Consider the following 20,157-nt stretch of genomic DNA (forward strand, 5'->3'; position numbering starts at 1 on the left):
CCTTCTTTTCTGTTTTGTTTTCTTTTTTTTCTTTAGTTCTCCATCTTTATAGATGAGTATCCTGGTCAGATTCAGGACGATTTATTACTGTCACAGAGTCTGCCTGTCAGCTGCAGGCAAGTGGCCAACACTAGGCTTGCCTTTTTTGCTGCATTGTGCCGTACAGAGCCACGCCAGAGATTTTCTTCCCTGGTCATTAGAAGATGAAAAGAGATCCCATGCACGGCTCCTTTACTGATACAACAGGATCCAGGTACTGTGCTGCCTTTTAATTTATAGAGAACACTCATCTGGAATCTCTGTTTTTTGTCTCTCTCTGCTCCTTCATCACACACAGGCCACAGTTCACCCTGTAGCAGAGACTAGTAGCTCAAGTGTTGTGGGAAACCAGAGCTTTGAGGTACATTACTACTTAGTATTCCTTGAGGGATAAGAATAAGTATTAGCAGACATACACATAAGGCAAATGTTGCGTAAAACATTGAAAAACAGTGTATCGTATTTCCTCCTTTAAGGGATTAGGTGATAATTCCTTAAATCATAATTCCAGTTTATTATATTCTTATTTTGTGACTTTTGGCAATTATTTCTTTTTAAGAAACATGAGCTTGCAAATTATCAGAATGATTGCAAACAAGCCAATGGGTGAGTCAGATAATCTAAACCAATTTATTTGGAGGTAAAACTGAAAGTGAGTGCAACAGAAATGTTGGTTACTCCTCATAGCACAGTAAAAAAAAAAAAGCCTGTGCGCACAGCTATGGTAAGAACCATAGGTCAAGTCAGTCTGTTAACTGTGATGGATGTTTACAGCTGACAGTTTGGGTAACAATTCACCTTTATTTTCTCTTCCAGTGATAACACTGCATGCCCAGATGTCAGCGATTAGCTTGATGAGTACAATCTCATTATAACTGATAGGAACGATGGCCAAAACAACACAAATAAGAGTTGCAATAATCCTTTAATCCTTAGGGTTAGTTACACACAAACACACACACATCAACACACACACACACACACTGTAACAAGTTCACAGAATCCATTTAAATGTGTTTGTTATCATCTTTCAAGCTTTTTACCCACATGTTCAAAACCTGAAGCTCAACAGAATCAAAACCCACATCCCGCGTCATATCAAAGCCACATGGTCCACCAGGTCCTTTTATCACATCAAACATCTCACTATGTATATGATTTCATTAAAGTCTCCAGGAAATTCTCAGTAACTGCAATGCACTCTAATTAAAGTTGTTTCAATTCACATATGACACATATTCCTTTATCGCTGAGGATTGGAATCAATGCCACATATTTAGTCTAAGTCTCTCTTCTCCACACTCCTAGACTGTAGGCCGCACGCTGGAAATCCAGTCAGAGACAACATCCTGTCCCTGGCCTCTAGGAAGTGACCTCAGCTTCAGAAAGGCCAGATAAAACGTCCACATCAGAAACAAAAACAACAGGCCGGCCGTAATGAGCTATCCGCCAGGCTCCAGTGTGTTCTGAGGGAGACCAGGTGGTGTGACACACATATGACTCTGATTAGGGGGCCTTCAGAGGAACAAGAGGAGAGGGGGGGGGGGGCAGTAGGGTGGGCCATGCAGGGCCAATCTGCACATTTTGTATACAGTATGATGCAACTATTAGTGGTGTTCAATGACCTCCACCGGGCCCCAGGACATGCTGGCAATCATGAGTGGTCCAATTGCCATTTGTGTGTAAGCATGGGGGTGTGGTCTGGCTATTGTTTTCCTCTAAGAAGCAACATGTGAGCAGCATGAGTCTCAGTGGCTGAAAATGTGGGGCACTACAGCAAGATTACAGCAGCTTGATACTGATATACTGATACCGTACTGCTAGGTCTTTAAAGATCACTAGGAGCAGACTCATACTAGTCTGTACATTGGATATGCTAGTGGGCATATACACACTTGCACGCATACACAAAACATTTAATCAGACATTTGGCTACAGTCAAACCCTCTGAGCAGACACTAAGGACCTTGCATGTGTCCTCTATGTCTCTCAACCATCTCTCTCTCTAACCTCATTACATGACAGAAGTTTTTGGCATTGCTGACTGTAGACTCATAATCATAGTTTTGCTCTACATATGTCCTCAAACTGTGGGTGGAAGAGATGTCAAAGAGACCTCTGGCCTCATTCGTCAGTGAGAAACCGTTAGTTTCATCCTGGCGCATTGTGCTGTGTTTGACTGGACTGTTTAAATGTCTCCTGATATCAGGGAACACAAACAAGCAGGCCTGCCAGCCTGGTGGGGAGGATAAGGAATGAAGGGGAAACGGCGGCCATTCTTCTCCTCGTGTGACAGGAATTGTGTTGGAACAAGCACCTGTCACCCCCCCAACAATGACCACAGAGGTTGGGCAGAGAGAGAGAGAGAGAGAGAGAGAAACAGGAGACAGAGAAAGAGGGCACCAAACAGTAAAGACAGAAGTCTGTCTAACTCACTTCCCTCCCTCTCCATAATGTTCTTCTTCCCCTCCCACTTCTCTTTTCGCTCTCTGCCCCATATTCAAACAACTTAATCTGTGTAAATTACATTCCAAAACAGGCGTATGTTACAAAGCCCCAGACTTACTGCTACATGGACCAGATAAACATCTGCATAATATCTGCATAAATGGTTTGCATTGATAATTAGGTGAACCAGCTGCTGAGGCTATCCTATTGGCCTTTTCTCCGACTGCCTCACTCTCTCCTCCCCCATCACCTTCATCTGTTCTCCACACCAAGTTGACACCCATGTTTTTAAATAGACAGTGAGCAGCAGCATCTCTGTGTCCTTCAGACTCCTCCTTCAGATACCCTCTAAACAGACAGAACAGAGGAATGCTGGGCGCAGCACAATCCCACACCTACAACATGATAAGAGACTCAGAAAAAGAGTAACTTTTTAACCTTTTTTTATCATTGTCCTCTGCAATGACATTTACTTTGCTCTATCCATTTCTGACGCTGTAACTGCTTTCAAACCCACTCAGTGTGTGTTTCTTACCTCTCTGTCCTTTAATTTCATGGCCAGAACCAGCTGGTTGCGATGGTTGGTCAGCGCTTCGCGGTAGTTTCCCTTGGAGAAGAATGCCGAGCCCAGATTCCCATGAGCCCGGCATTCCCCTGTTTGGTCACCTGAAGAGGAAAAACCAAAAGAGATGAGAAGAGAAATGAAAAGAGCCAACAAAGCATATTTACAGTACAGCCTACGTGATTACAAAGCAACAGGTGTTCATTTCACGCCATCCCACCGCCGCTGTTGAACAGCGACGTGATGAACCACATCCATGGCACTGACATGCCACTGCACCCTTAAAAGGGAAAGTGGTCGTTATAAGTTCTCCACAGTAGAGCAGCTTCCCTGACAGCTGGTGGTGTTGATCTCAATGCTCCAGAGGGTGAGAGGGGAAAGCCTTATTATTTCTGCCTGACAGAGAGGCCCCACAGACAGGGCCAAAGTAAAGCGCAAGTCTCTGTGCTCCACCTGAGAACCACAGCTCCTTATCTCCAGCTGCTCTGCCCAGTCATGTGTCAAACTGTGTGGGGGTGAGACGAGTGGAGCCAGTCTGTGCTACTCTCTCTTTTCATTTTTTTTTCCTATCTTACCATCATAAGTTTTTTCTTTCCCTTACTGTCTTTCTCTCAAACCTTCTCTCCTCTTCCTATATTAACACCCACACAGCGTCACCATGCTCACAGTAAGCAACATCTATTTTTGAGCAAAGAACTGGGTCAATTCCTGTCAATTTCTTGCAGATTTAACTTACTTTAAATGTTGGTGATGCTTAAACGGGGTAAAACAAAAAGGGAGAAAATCTGTCCCAGGTAAACAAAATGTTTTTTAATCCCTTTGCTGCAAGGCAAAACTAACAATTAAAAAATATACTGGTATTCTGCTTTCATCAAGATACACAAGACTAAGAGTCTACAGCCATGCTAGTTGCTCTGTAAGGCTATACTTAGGCACAGTGGTGCTTTGAGCTGATATTAACATGCTAACACACTCACAATGATAATGTTAACATGCTGATGTTTAGCAGGTATAACATACACAGTGTTCACAATTTTAATTTTATTTTTTTTAATTTTTTTGGAAAGTCATTAGTTTACAGGTATTTTGTCACAGACCAAAGTATTGGACAAAATTAGATCAAATTTTGATCTTATGACGGCACTAGATGAAAAGTCAGGGGATCACCAAAGACAGTAGGATTCCTTATTAAGGACTGTGCAAAATGTAATGGCAATCTGTCCAATAGTCAGATATTTCAGTCTTGAACAAAGCGGTGGACTGACTGACTGACTGACAGACATTGCCATCACCAGAGGCAAAAACATGCGCAAATATATTGATCACTGGCTAAAATGAATCGCTGACAATTTGGATAATTTATTAGTCGTTAGTAATTCATCAAGCAAAAGTGCCAAATATTGGCTCGTGCGGATTTGCTACTTTTCTCTAATGTTTATCATTGTAAAATGACAAAAAATGTATCCCACTTTCAGACATTTCATTGACTAAACAATTATTCAAAAAAATAATCAACGGGCTACTCAATAACAAAAACAATAATTGGTTGAAGCCCTAATCGAATTTATTATTCCTTCTTTGCCAGTTCAGACCTCTTACCTAAGGTCTTGGCCACCTCCAAGTCCTGCTGCATGTAGCCAGTGCTCTTCTCGGTGTTGCCCAGGGACCAGTGGGCGCTGCTGAGGGCCGAGAAGACGGAGCCGCGTAGTTTGAGGCTGCATGTGCCGATCTTCAAAGCAGCTTCCAGCACCACAACAGAGGCCGTGTGGTGGCTTGCTGTCAGCAGCTCCTGACCAATCACAGACACCACCACAAAGGGACTTTTGTCCAGCTTCATCTTTTGCAGCTGCTGATAGGTGGGCTCGAGAGACTCTGTGCAAGAAGGACATGAGTAAGACAGAGATTAGAAACAGACTCCAAAATATGCCAAAACATTAGCTTGTGCTGACATGGCGACTGACAACAATATCTGACGCTGATTGCAGTAACCGTGTTTTCCCACCCTGACAAACGTGACTGCCGTCTGAATTCAGATTCTGCTTTTCTCCGGTAGCGGTTGTGTTTTGTCTGCCTGGATAAGCATAGCCTGTAGCCTGGCTGAGTGACGGCTTTCACTGACAATTTGACAATAAGTCAACATATGAGCCATTTGTCTGCTCCCTCCACTCTGGCTGGGGGTAATCTCAGGCAATTTCCAACAGCGCTGCATAAAAATGGCACAAGTTTAGACTATTGTGGGCAACTGTGTTTTACAAAGCACAGCGAAATTATATTTCTGCCTTCTGTTCGTGTCAGTCGATATGGTTGTTTGAGAGAATACAGAGGGCTGAGTGGGTTTTGAGATAGAGTTTAAAGAGTGATGGGGAAAGTAATGCAGCTAATGCACGACAGCAGCGGCAGCAGATGAATGCAGAGCAAAGGAGACACACAAGGTGACCTTTGAAGAGGCTGAAAACGCACACAATGACATAAATCAATGGAGGGCCGCGCGGGATTCGGGATCCACAGCCCCTCCAGATTACAAAGCCCTCTGGCAGACACCAACATCGAACAACAGGAAGGGGGGCAAGGGAGGCACGCCTAAGTGTGTGTGTGTGTCTTTGTGTCTATTGACATATTTGTGTGTGTCAGTGTATATTTGCATTCATGTATAGGAGTGTATCTGGGGGATGCTTAATTCTCATGGCCCTGTATTTGCAAATATTTTGAGCAGACTTGCTACTAATTAGGTCAAAGCGCTTTACAGAAGACTGCGTGGTGTTACTGTGCCTGTACAAACTGGCTATGTGTGGCTGAATGTGCAGTTTACATTTCAACATTTCTTTAATTTGTTTTGACAAACATTTAGCACACAGTCACAATATCTGAGCAAACTCAATAGTCCTTGGAAACACACACGGACGCTAATTCACCTAGGCATACACACACACACACATACACACGCACACACACACACACACACACACACACACACACGCAAACAATATGAGATGCTTCCACAAGCACAAGGACTCAAAAGCATAACTGATGATGCTCTTTCAAGAGCATTGCTTCTGTTCCAGCGCTTGGCAGAATGTCGTGCTTACGGAGACGATGCGTGCATATAATATCCATTCATAGCTTGTAATTGCCTTCAGAGTGACACCGAGAGCTGAGTCATAAATCACACTGAGAGAATCCTTTTTTAAAAAGGTGTCATGGCTGCGGCATTCATAAACAGGTAGTTGTGACAAGATCCGAGTGTGTTGTTTCACACACATACGCCGGCACACACACGGCCACAAAGTCAAATTCTAAAGCTAAAGTGTTTACCGAGCCTTGTATCAAGATATGAAGCCAGAATTACAACCTCTACCTCATTGACATGCACACGGCTAACAGAAAGTCATAACAGAGAGTCATTTTGCCCCCATCTTTCTCCCCTTTTGTCTTGTAAGAGAGGCTTTTCAGCTTGCTTTTGCAGCCACGGCCACACCTTGCTGTAATGGCAGTATACTTGTTGGGTGGAAATACATATCTGCAGTGTACCAAATAGTTATTCTGCCTGCCATCTCTTTTGAATAAAAGCACAATATATGCACTCCCCCTTCTCTATTTGAGGATCTATCATCAGTGAGACAGGGAAAAAACATGACATACTGTAAAACCTGAAATATTTTTTAAAATGTTATTCTTAGCGTTTATGTAAGCTATTAATACCAAACAATATCATTGCATAAAATGAGCATAACCATCCTATCCAATGGCAGTTATCATAAAATGATGTACCTAGCGTGGTTTCATGTCTTCATGTGTGGTTATGACAAGGATCAAGGATAAGGCTGGTGATATTATGTATTTGTGTAATTGTTAACAAATCCCATGAAAAGACCAAAACCAGCAATGTGTTAGTCTGTCTGACTTCCCCCCTCTCTCTATGGCACTCAGCACCAAGTCCACTGGTTCCTACTACGGATGTCATTTTTTAAAAACAGGTCACAAATATATACTTAATAATCTTTTTAAACAGTTGGGCATTGTAGTTTTTAGCAACTGTTACTCAAACTGTTTTCAGGTGCAGATTTGGTGCGCTGCTGAATATTTACGGCAGTGGGACGGTGTGTGTGGAATCATCTCAAAATAAGCTACAGTACCCATTTTGTTTGTAATGAAGGAACATGTCATGAGCTTTATGGCACATAGGAATAAGTTATATCAGGCTTTGGCTACTCAGGCGCCTTGTTAGTAGAATCAATTCATTGTTGGTTCTATTTGATTTATAGAATATAATCACCATTATCCTTTAAGTAATAATGTGATACTTTATTGATCTCTGTCGAAAGAGTCTCCCCTATCTCGTCCTCTCCAGGGAGGTCAGATTGTCAGGGTAAGTTACACAGCAGCCCCTCTGGTGCTCGTTGTGTTTAAGAATCAAAAGCACTTTGCTCAAAGGATCCTCAGCAGGACAGATGCTAATGAACACAGGCTGCAAATTCTCCAGTTAAAGGACAATCGTTTTAATGACAAATGATCCAGCCTGGGTCAATATCTGCCACACTGTGAAGCCATCCCCTCTATGGTTTATCTGGAGGGATCTTCAAGTGGAAGAAAAAACCCTTTTTAGTTAGCATATGTGGAAAACAATCCAATAATTAACAGCTAATGGACCCTTTGCACTCCGTCTGGCCCCAAGCAGCTGAACGGGGGACAGAACTGGAGCAGGATGAATAGTAAGAATATCATCCATGTGATATTCTTACTATACACACTTACTAAAACGCAGCCTCTGATAGATTAAACTGTGAGAGGCTGATTTCCCACAGCTCGTTCAATGACACAGATGGACAATGCTGATATTAGAGGAGAAATTGCTGCCAGGATGAACGGAAGTGGCAGATGAGGAGAAGCAGATACAGTAAGAAGAGGGAGGTGAGATTGCACCAGTTTCCACTTGTGTGTGAGCCCTTTGTTGTGGGAAATACTGTATGAGTCACATGAGAGCACAACAGCTGTTTGACTCTGGAATAATGAGAAGAAACCTTGATCTATGCAAGGAGGAGTGGGAGTGTGGGAGTGTGTGTGTGTGTGTGTGTGTGTGTGTGTCAGGAAGAGAGGGCTGAATTGTATATGACGCACTACGAGAATTGGGGTATTATACATATGATATTAAATTTACGGCAGAAACACATCAAGCTTTGATGAATTCACTACACGCCGTGTCCTCGAAGACACATGCCTTGGTATTGTTCACTGAGGTCCATTATTTGTCTTCCTCTATCATATTTATAATCATTGCTTATTTTGGTATGGATGTCATCAGATGGATCTCTTGGCTCTGTGGCAAAAAATAAACATAGAGGTGTTTTGGGAGGACTGTAAACATCACAGTGTGTCGAGATGTCTGTGGTAAGATAAATGACTAAGATAAGTGAACACTGTAATCGCAGCTAGATACAATCAGGTCTTTCTTGGCAACATGGCAGCAACGTTGAGTTTATATACAGAAGGGAATAACGCAGTGTTTACAGAACTGCTGTAAGAGATTTAAGAGTAATTACAGAGGGATTACAACATTTTAGTGTAATTACAATGTTGTTACAACCCCAAACAAGCAGGTGGAAAGCCAGTTGAGGACAATGACTTCTTGGTTTATAGAGGCTTAAGAAGGCATATTTGTGGCTCAAGGTGTCATAGAAAATGTTCTGAAACTTTTGGTGTTGCTCAACTGCAATTAAATTGGTGTAAGGTAATCAACAAGCTGAATCCTGGTATGAGTGTGTTGTATGCTATGAGACCGATAAATACGTCGGACAGAAACGTGGCACTCTTCCTCCTTGAAGGAGAGAAAGCAACGCTCGCATACCTTTCACTTATCAGGGGACTTTGGCTGAGTAACACTGATTATCCTCCCTGTTTGCTGGCGTAACATTGATTATCGTCCCCCAGTGCCAGGAGCCCCTCTGAGAGGATCATTGCTCTTAATCCTTTGACCTAGCTACCTTTCCTCAACACACCTTGGATTAGGTCCTCTGCTGGTTGCCTGGCACTGTGGGAAACAGGGTAAACAATTAAAAGATTAAATGGCTTGGGCTAAATGTTGGTCTTCCCCTACTGAGAGGACCCATTTTGGTCCATGATGCTCCAGTCTGGGCTCGCACCCAAACCCTTTTCTTGTTTTGGCTCCAGTGACAGGCTTATGTAGTCAATGTCGCTCAGATGGGCTCTCCATTCTTTATTCTCTTTGCAATATTTTTTTTCTTCTGCATTTCCACACAAGTATTCAGAGGAGCACTGTATTCAATCAAAGAAAAACTGATTCCTCACTGAACAAAGCCCTTCAGAGCTGCTGATCTCATTGTACAGTTCAGTAAATTTTGGATTTTAAAACAAGGCCACATTTATTCACAGGCGCAGTTTTCAGCACAGTTTGGAAAAGAGACGATGACAAATCAAGACTGCAGGATGACTCAGTCCGTGCTGGCAGTCGGTGCCATCCAGATCTGAAGAATATTAAATCCTCCGCAGTGGTCATCTGAAGTTAAATTGTTGCCAGGTTTGTTTCGAGGCTCATTAAGCTGGCCCACACTGATTACTCATGGACAATCAGGTCACTGCAGTCGGCTGATACAACAGATAATAATGCATAACAGAGAGAACACATTTTAGTAATAATCTTGGCTTGAATGTGCTACTTATAAACCCACTCAGCTCTAGGAAAAAGGCTTACACAGGGGCAGACACAGACAATGGCATTAGTGTTGGATGCTCATTAAGATAACAGGCTATCTGTGTGTGTGATCAGCCCGACTGACAATTAGATATGCTGAAGCTGCAGGCGTCAGGCCTCAGAGTCCGGAGGTAAGTACTTGACACCAACAGTCAGTCACAAAGACAGAAAAACGGACAGATAGAGAGATGGCCTGCCTGCCGACCGGGTGAAAAAACTGTCAGGTAAAGTCACCCCAACACGCTTATCGACTGACAGAGAGTGAGGATTATCGCAGAGACAGGCTTCCAAGCTGTTACAGGACAAAACATGTGGAGATGGCGAAGCAGACAGACAGTGACATGCAGACACATGAACACGCTGTCAACACACACACACACATATAGACGTGTTCAGCTACTTCATTTCTTACCTCGTAATGGCGACTTCATGGCGGCTTCTACCATGCCCACCAGTAGCTGCAGGCTCTTGGGGTCTTGGGCCAGCCCAGAGGCGAAGGCGGCCAGTGCGTCGGCATGGCGACCAAGGTACTGAAGGGCAACACCCTGTCGGAAGTATGCCTGTAGAGAGACAGAGTCATCAGGGCTCCAGTCTAGGTGCCACAGCATGGGGCTTTATACAAACACATTACCAGACACACTCATTTCACGCCATTTGCATTTTTTCCACATGAGCAGTTTTCTGAACATGGCACCTCTCTCCTTTGTATTCCCATAATAGAGAGATCACTGGGTTTTTTGTACTTGTTAATTGGATTATAAGTTTTACATAAATGCACATGTTACACTCTGGCTGGCTGCCTTCTCAGGAGCAACTATTGTTTTTCTACTCAATATTTTTTTTTTTTCTTCTGTTTGCTGTGGGAGTGAACTGCACACAAGTAGAGCACTGGGATTTCTCTTTGGCTGTGTTAGAAAATAAGTAAAGAGAAAAGGAAAAGGAGAAGGAGAGAGAGAGCTACTTACTCAAGTCGGTCTGAAGCTCAATTAAAGAACATCCATAAATACTTCAGCCTGTGCATTCCCTTTGTCAGGCTGTTGTAAAATAATGACGAAACTGGCCAGAGTCTGTTGTTGCCATATTTTTACATCAGATGTGTACTTGTGTCATGTCTTGGATACGTGTCTGGCTAACTGCATTTGTCATCCAAGTCACATTGTTGGGAGCATAATAATTCAGCACCACTGAGACATAAACTGCATGCAAGTGCTGACATGCTGTATCTTTCTGTGTGAGACTAAAAATGTTTTGGAACATTCTTCAGATTGAAAAACTAAAACAGACGCTCTCTCTGGTATCCAAAGCCCCATCAATAAGTGTGTTTTTTATCGTCAGCATGTCTGTTTGGACCCAACAGAAAAAAAGAGTTGTTTCATCCAAGCAAGTTTGTGGCTCAGTATGTTTGTGTCTAAGGCCTGATCAGACAGTAATCCTAGTGAGTTGTTAAACCTGACTCTGTTCCAGTCTAACAACAGCAGCAAGGAAAGATGGAGCTAGATCCAGCTCATTATTCATGATCCAAACCACTAAATCCCCCCAAGAGAAAGCAAACTGTCTCTCAGAATAGTCATATCTGGGCTTGTGTGTCAGAAACTCACAATTACAGCAGCAAAGCATGGGGAAAATGAGGGATAAGCATGGTGTGAGGGATACAGACAACACGATCTGTTGAAAAAACTATCTGTCATGTTAAGAGACCTAACCCTCCCTTCTCTGGTGTTTATGTGTGTTTGTGCTTGTGTGTGTGTGGGACAGCAGCAGCAGTCCAGGCGGCCGTCTGGCCACCTCCTCACTGAGTAAGCAGTCACTCCGCTCACAGCTTCCAAAAGTGACACAAGGGCTAATTTGCCATTAGCATCTAAGAGGCCTTTTCATTAGTCTTCCCGAGCTTCTCTGATAGCACCGTTAGGAAGCGAAGAAGGCGGGAGGATTAGGGAAAATGAGACATGACATCGAATTTATAGAGACCAGTAATTAATTTTGCTTCCGTCCGAGCCCCCCACTGACTACCAATCTCCAGACCTGCTGCCCCCCTCAATATTTCTACCTCCCTTTGCTTGCATCACAACTCCATTGAAAATGACGAGGACAGAGATTAGATTCAAAGCATTAACCTTTGTTCTAACACTGTTATTATATGAGGGGAGTGCAGGCCAGGGTATCCGCTCAATATTAATTGCATCTAGTGGCGGTGGAGTTTGGGCAGGACGCATTGGCGAGAGTGGAGAGGCCCACAAACGTTTCGCCCAGGGGAACAAAAGACATTTGAAAGCACTTCTCCCTTTGATTAGATTAAGCCTACAATATGACTGCTCACCCAGAGATCTTTCTTCCATTCTCTTAAGCGGCGAGCCCTGACTGAGACGACCAGGCAAAGAGGACGAGAAAAGAGATGAATAAAATAAGGCTCGCTTCAAACAAAAATTGCCATCTTCTTTAATCCTTTTATTTTACCCTATCCTGTCCTACATAAAGCTGAAAGACTCGACTGTACAGAGAGTGCATTAAAATATTGCAAACACAAGCACGAGAATAAATGCATAAATGAAAGAGCCACGGCAAAAATGACAGAATCAATGTGCCGTAGAGCCTTATAGGTTTTTTTTCTTCCATTAATCTCCCACTGCCTTCAAAACACATCATGTTGCTGCACAAAGACATACACACATGATATAACCTCAGCCTATGCATAATACAACAAGTCAATGCCACTAGTGCTGCTCATAAAACACAAGGTTCCCTTGAATTTACATTACAGCAGCTGAACGCTAGCGAAGGGCGGCACCGGCATAAAAGTTGCAGAAATAACACCAACAGGTTGGCATGAAGCATTACGGAAGAGGGAAGAGCAAGATTTTACCCCTACACAACATTTTTTAAATTCACGCTTAACAGGATCTATTCTAAAAACACAGCAGCATCTGCTTAGAGCTGCTGCTACAGTGATTAGCACAGCCTCTAGCTCTTAGCCAGACAGAGAGAGCATTACAGGAAAAGAGAGGGCTCCACAGATTAACTTTGCCCTGTCAACATACAGTATTACTGGTACAAGTCAGTGCTTAATCTTTTAGCCAAAAACCATCTCCCTAAACAGGATGCATATTAGAGAGTGACTCCTCCGAGGGCAAAGTTCTCACAGAACACAGGCCCATCCTGAAATGCGATGCATCTGTTAGGCATCTTGTACAACATGACATCCACAAACCAAGACTTCTGATAATGTGTTTTGCCTGAAATTCAATCCAGGGTAAATTATTGAACCTTCCTGCATCTTTGCCTCCTCTGTTTAATGCAGCAATATGCTGATACCACAGAAGAGTGGATCGAGCGGGAAGGTTTGTCGTTCTTACCCGTGGGTAAATTCTGGTAGTGCTAATGCGCATGTGTGTCAGTACATGTGTGTTGATGTGAGTGTGTGCGTGAGCAAAAGAGAGAGAAAGAGAAAGAGAGAGGCTGGAAAACACATACGAATAAGAGAGAGGATAAAAGCTTTTCTTGTTTCTCGAACATTTTAATATTTCATGAATGCTTGTTTGATGTAGTTTTAAATATTCATGTTTTTATGCTTAGGAGGAAGAGGGAAATGATGCAAAAAAAAAAAAAGTTATTCACACTGGTACGCTGTTCTACTCACTGCGGGGAACTAACATTCTTCGCACACATATGAAAAAACAAGCTCATGCACACCACAGTCGCATACGCTCTCGTTCTCTCTTTTTCTCTAACAAGACACTTACAATAAAACATGGACAATTTTCTTTGGGTGACAGCTTTGTTGTTCACAATAAGGCCCACAGTCAGAGCAGCTGAACAGAAAGTTGACACGATTAAGATTGGGAATTTGGCGCAAGACCAGCTGTTAGAGGCTCCTTTTCTATTAGCAGATTAATGCCTCAGCATATGTCCTTGCCCCTTTCTTAGGCTCCTCTTCAGTACATTGTAACCCCTGGGGTGTCGTCAGCCCCTGGGAGCACGTCTGTGTTTGCGCTTGTCTATCCTTGTCCAAGATCTGGGCCTAACAGGCTTAAAGGAAGAATCTTCTGAAAATATATGTCGGCTGTGCCAAATGGATACCAACCATGAGCAACAGGAGTATGATATATTTATTTATTATGATATATTTATATTATTTGGTATAAGGCAAGGTGGATATACTGTATGTATACACTCAGGATCCTGCCTGATACAATTGATTGTACAAAGTTCCTTATTTGGCATCTTAAAATAACATGAATGCAGACAAAAACATACCGTCTCCCACAGATGTGGAAAACCTTGTTCAGTCAGTAGGTCATTTCATATTTCCAAGTGCCTATATATGTATCCTGCATCTTCCCCAGATTGTACAATGAGGTGTATGTACTACTTCCAAGACAAAATGCTTACTAAAGACTGCCAAATCTATTTGTTTACCCTATCCTGAATCTGTCATTTTCAGCAAGAAATCAAATTGCCAAGGTAATTTGTAAATGCTTTGTATCGAGGGCACTGGAGCTAGAAACCCGCCCCTGTAGTCAGGTTATTTACAGACAGTCGAAGCTGTTTTCTGCCACACATTCTGAGTTGTAAAATCTCAACCACAGTGATGTCTCTCTAAACAAACAGCATAACTCCTCGCTCCACAATGCAGGCAACCTGTCATTGAGCCGACTGCTCCAGCTGTGCTCCAGTAGCCCAAGGCCTTGTGCGGCTTGCTGTGCCCTGATCGGTGATCAGCAATAATAGAGATGCTCTCAAATGTGGAAATCAATAAAAGCAGCGTAAGCTCCGTTTAGACCGTGCCACACCCTTCATTGCTGTAGTGTGTTTAGGATACGCCTGCTGCAGATGGTTTCTGATCGCCTACAGGGCAGTTGGTGGCAATGTGACGACTCTGAACAGAAACCCCCGCTGGCGACATAATGGAACCCAAATCAGACCATCAAATAGGGACAGCAGGCTGCAAATACACTGCACACACACACACTCGCACGCAATATACACACATATACAAACTGAAGAAAAATACATCAATAACTCCTCAAGAAAACCACCCATCTGTCTCCAACAAACATGTATTACTTGAAATCAGCTTTCCCCACAAGCCAGGACGCTGGGATCAGATTAACACTAATGGTGTGACAGGAACAAAGGGATTGTTGCCTTTCTTCCTCCCGTTTCTTGGCTCTTTAACTCTAGGTGTCGTTGCCTAGTTTCCACTGTGACCCAGAAGTGTCATGTGTCGACCAGGGTTTCAGACATGTGCCTCCGCCATCCCTTGCAAATCTCTGCCATTACATTTTCAAGGTGACACAAGTCGATTCGCAGGGTACACAAAATGTCAGCTGCTTAATTTAATATCCAGGGATAACTGTCGGCCATGACAAATTAGCTGGGAGAACAGCTAAAAAAAAAAGAAGTGAAATGGAATGATTGCTGCTTTGGGCCTTCTGCCCTTCAACTTGACAAGCTGAAAGCCACAGTACAACACAACGGAGCCTGTGCTTAATTAAATCTATTTCTGAAGCCAAGTTCGTGAGTGTCTACCCATCTTCCTGCAGGTACAGATCTCATTCCCCCAGGACTGAAAAGGCCTGAGGTCGGTCCTCGCAAAGGTGGAGGTGGAGGCATTACACTCGTCGCCTCGGGCCAAACATAAACCTCTGGCCCCCGGGGTCACTGGGATAGAATCATGACACAGCTGCCTGTCTATTACCATCTCCCCAATCTAATAAGACCAAACCCTAAACCAGCAACCACCCCTGACCTACATCGATCAAGTGTGGGTTTATCTGTGTGTGTGTGTGTGTGTGTGTGTGTGTTGTGTCAGTGAGAAAAAACAGTGACAGACTCATTTTTCCTCACACTGAGTGAAAGATTTCTGAATTAATCCAGCTAATCGATGAAAAATGTTGCTTTTTGTTCCATCCTATATGCGGACTTGACGGGCTTTTGTAGAACAACCCTCGTCAAGTCTACAGTGATTTTATGTTAACAACATAAGGCACATCAAAGGTGCATGTTAAGCACTTATGCAAGTCAAATTGAGGCACCTTACAATCTGCATGTAGGTAGACGCAGTAAAATATTTATGATCCATTGATGTATTCCTCCCTAAGGGCGATGTAGACTCTGGTGATTGCTGTTCCATCCAAAGCCCTTAATTAGCCCATTAGATTAGATAGCTTTAATGAGAGCAAATTAAACTGATCATTCTTTGTGGAGCCGGCGATTAAAGGGTAAATGTTTCATTATTCAGTGAGTGGCGACAATAAGACCCAGGTAAAGTCCAGGTTGCCGGGTAGAGGCTTCAGTGTGAGAGATATTGTAGTACTCTCCCACGGCTGCAAGGAATCGATTAGCCGGCTCACATCAAACTGGCAGCCAGAGCAGGACTTCAGATTGGAAAAGGTCATAGTCAGGTATGTGGAATCAATGCTGAGCTCTCTGTATTCACTGTGTCTCGCATTATCTGGCTGGGGGATGGTTTAACGTTTTCTAAAAACAATTACCAAAAGACAAAGAGAACCTTCAATAAAGAAGGTCAGGGCTTGTGATCGGGCAAGTGTCATGTGGTGCACATCCATTGTGACAGCCAAAGTGAAACAGAAGGGAAAAACTGATATTGCTCTTTATCACAAACAGATGAAATAGCACAATAGCGGCAAGTTGTGGGGTCGTGCAGTGACATGCTGTCACAATACTCTGTTTGGCAGAGGGAATTCAATTTTCTTTCCGCTACGTGCATGTCCACCACAACAGACGGTTTTCACAAAGGAAACAGACCAATGGAAAGTGATAAACCAGCAGATAAAATGACAATATGTTTGTAGCTCATTCCAAGCACGTTAATTCCAATGTTACAAAAACCAAGTCACACTCTTCCACTATGATTTATAGCCCGATTTGTCACATGGATGCAGCGAGCATACTTGCATTCTTATTAGCATCTTAAGAGTCTTGAGATGTGAGGCTGAGAGGGTCAGGGTGCTAAACAGATTTCCGTGCCCCTCTCAACTAGATCCTTGGCTCTGCTCTGCCAGAGCATTGCACACGAACCCCGCAGCCACAGGGGCTGACTCTCAATTAAAGTAGGCATTAATTACTTAAAGGAGCTTTAATCAATCAAGGCCAGATGGGGAACCGAAAAAGAGAACAAACTCTAGGCTACTCTAAGTGCTTTCCACCCACGACTAGACTAGAGGTGGCCATAAAAGGCTTTATTATAAAATACCTACAAGCCTTAGATTTTATAGAGTATATTGTTTTGCAACCAAAAAGGGTTATCAAGCAAGGAGCTGAAATCTTTGCTGAATCTTTCACGTGTTGATTGTCACAACTCAACTTCTTACCAATCATTAAAACACCTATCTAATTTAGAAGTGTGACAAATGAGCTCACGATAATACTAAAACTCACTTTTTGTAATACAAATTATAGGTACTGATTATACAAAGCCAATGCCAAGTGAATAAGCCGCCCTGACCATATGTGTCCCTGATGCGTTAAGCCCCACAGTGCCCACAGAAGAGGCTACTTGGCCCTGGTGCTGTACTGTCCTGGCCCGAGGCACCACATCCTCCATCTTCATTTGTACTCCCTTAATTGGCTTTGACAGTGAACTCAAGCATGGCTGAAAAATACCCTCCTCTTAGTAAACACTGACTGAGAGACACATGTTCTCAGCACGGGAAACCAGGCATCTCTATTAGCCATTAGGATGGGTAGTCAGGTCCAACTGACCCTCTCTCGACACCTCTTCAAAGCATGACACTCGGAGCTTCACATCTCAAATGTTGCTGCCACCTCAACAGGTGTATTGAATTTCGAGTGGGAGACAAAGGTTGAGGTAGTAGTAAACGCAAACCAAACTATTTAACCTGTGCAAAATGAAAGTTGTTCAAACTAGCATTTTCTGAGGTGTGAAAAATCGGCTGCCAAGTAAAAGAAACATTTCTGAGCCTGAGGTGTTTTACAGGGTTGGTTATCATTGCTTACTGAGTTTGAAGATCCCAAAGAGAGTCAAAGTCCACCAAGTCATTACCCTCCTCACACTGTCACACAGTCACACAGTAGGCACAGCTCCTTGTCAGTGTCAGCACTCGTGTTGGGTTCATTAGGTTGCTCGGGCCTTAGTGGGAAGTTGCTTCATCAAATAAGAGTCAGCAGCACAGCCTGCCTGACAGTGTGGCCTCTCCAGAGCTGCCCTGCAACACTTCAAAAGACTCACAGTCAGCCTTTATGGAGAGCTCCAATGAAAAGCATGGCATGAGCCCCACTGCTTTTGATTCTGCTGGTAAGGAGTCATACATGATTGAGTAAAGGCAAGCTGAATCACAGATAAGGCGTTGAGAGGCTGAGAGGACTGGAGAAAGAAGAGGGCAGGGAAAGGAAAGACAATGGTGATGTAGCCCAAGGGGTTAGACATACACTTAAAACAAGGAGGAGGGCGGAAAGACAGAGGAAGAGGGCGAGAGAGAGGGAGATAAAGGTTAGTCACATGAAAGAGACACACAGATGCCTCTTGTTATTCCTTCCTAGTGCAGTGTACATGTCTACTGCCATCCAGGCTATCAGAGCTCTTTATTGTGTATGACCTGTTTCTCCTTCCCATCTCCCAGTGCAGCAGCAGCAGCAGCAGCATCAGTATACTGGGCTGTTGTGGCTGCAGCGCCTCTGCTTTGCCATGCTTGTGCACACGGAGATCTCCCCAGCGATTACCAGATAAATGCACTTTAATTCACAACACATGCGGCGGGGGTTTATATATAGACTCGCTAATTCCCCCCCGGCCAGACTGCAATACGAACTCCATGCTGCACCAATTTAAGTGTGTGATGAGTCCCACGCGGACAGGCTCTTCTACTTATCATATATATGACATGCTCCAGCACATTGCTGGGCCAGGGAAAATATCAGAAGCTGAAAAAAAGTACGATTACGGGTGGACCAGTGTGGATTTTTCATTATTAATGAGGAGAATCGTTTTCAGGGCTGCTTTCCTATTGAGAATTATCGCTCAATCCCAGATGTAGTTGAGCTGAACAGTAGTACCATGTTCACGGAAGATGTCACACCCAGAAAGGAAAAAAAAAACATGAACAGTGCTGCATTTTTTAACAAGCAAAATGCTGCTAATGCCCATTTTAACAACAAGTACTCACTATTTTAGACTGAAATCCTGACAGTCAACTTCCATAATAAGGCTAATTGGCCGAGTTCTACTGGAGGGAGGTGTCTGCCTCTGATAACACTGAGTGATCCTGTAACACATCTGCACAGTTTGTGTTAGCTCATTAAACAGCAAGTTCCCTCAGCGTTCTTTGGCTATCACCATGCATCATTAATTGTGTCCGCCTCCTAATCACGTTAGCTGTATTTCCCTGGCTTTGATATCTATCTCTGTGCATGCTGCGTGACTCGATGGTCTGTCCGGTAATACGATGAAGTGAACAGGTTTCCTTACCACCTGTGGACACTTTATACATTCCCAAAAAAAAAGTAAATATGTGAACTGAAACTCCTCTGGCAGCTGGTTTCAACACAAAAGTAATCCACCGCCAGAAAACACACACGCACATACTCACACAAGCGCACACACACAGCAAGCCAAATAAAAACACTTGCTCAGAGCTATGAGTCATACTGTGGGTGCCAACAATCAATGGGGCTCACCACACCCAGCTGGCTGTAGTAGCAGCGTGTATTAATTTTCTCATTTAGAAACAAATATATACTACAAATAGATTAATGGTGTTTGATCAGCTTGGCAGAGCGATGCCAATTAGTATGCATGGATGGCAAGAGGAATGATGCTTGATTTTTGTATAAAAGCATATGGCAGCTACTAAAATTCATAGTGTTAAAATGAGATGACACGACTACCAGTCTCACAGCTATTTTCAAAAGCACTATAGCTCCCAAGGAAGGGGTTGCATTACAAGGAAAAAAAGTGGAGATACAGAGGAAGAGGGGGGGAAAAGGAAGAGGAGGACAGTGGAGCCATGGGAGCCTGGACAGCAGGCGCACAAGCGTAGAAAATTGAGGCTATGGTTAGCTTAGGACCAGGGAGAGGTGAAAGTGGCCCTCATTTCATACTACACAGAGTTTGGCAATTACTGGTGACAGCCCCTCGCACCAAGACGAGGAAAAGATTGATCCGGACAAGCAAGACCCTGTTTGCTTTGTTAAAAGTAATTAATCACTGTGGCCACGGAGGAATGGTGCCTTGAGTGCCAGCCAGTTCTGCTGAGTGTGTGTAGCCATATGTGAATATAAGTACATACGCGTGTCCCAGCATACATTTCTGCGCACATGTCCGAAACAGCTGAAGTGTGAGAAAAGGACGGAGCGGGGTGGTAAGGACAATTTTGGGATGAAGGGGGAAAAAAAACAGGCAGAAGGAGGAAAGAGGGGAAGAAGG

The 20,157-nt window shown here is 43.5% G+C and overlaps 1 protein-coding gene across 1 annotated transcript in view; it reads right to left on the reverse strand.

Annotated features, from left to right (window-relative positions):
• Positions 1-20,157, reverse strand: part of LOC139284293 (tetratricopeptide repeat protein 28-like) — a 154,636-nt gene that overhangs the window by 52,076 nt on the left and 82,403 nt on the right. Inside the window, exons 3-5 of the mRNA XM_070904515.1 lie at positions 10,168-10,315; positions 4,649-4,921; positions 3,023-3,153 (exon numbers count right to left, since the gene is read on the reverse strand). Coding sequence (XP_070760616.1) covers positions 3,023-3,153; positions 4,649-4,921; positions 10,168-10,315 — 552 coding nt within the window. The remainder of the gene's footprint in view (positions 1-3,022; positions 3,154-4,648; positions 4,922-10,167; positions 10,316-20,157) is intronic.

Source organism: Enoplosus armatus, chromosome 4 (assembly GCF_043641665.1).
Source record: "Enoplosus armatus isolate fEnoArm2 chromosome 4, fEnoArm2.hap1, whole genome shotgun sequence".
Lineage (NCBI taxonomy): Eukaryota > Metazoa > Chordata > Actinopteri > Centrarchiformes > Enoplosidae > Enoplosus > Enoplosus armatus.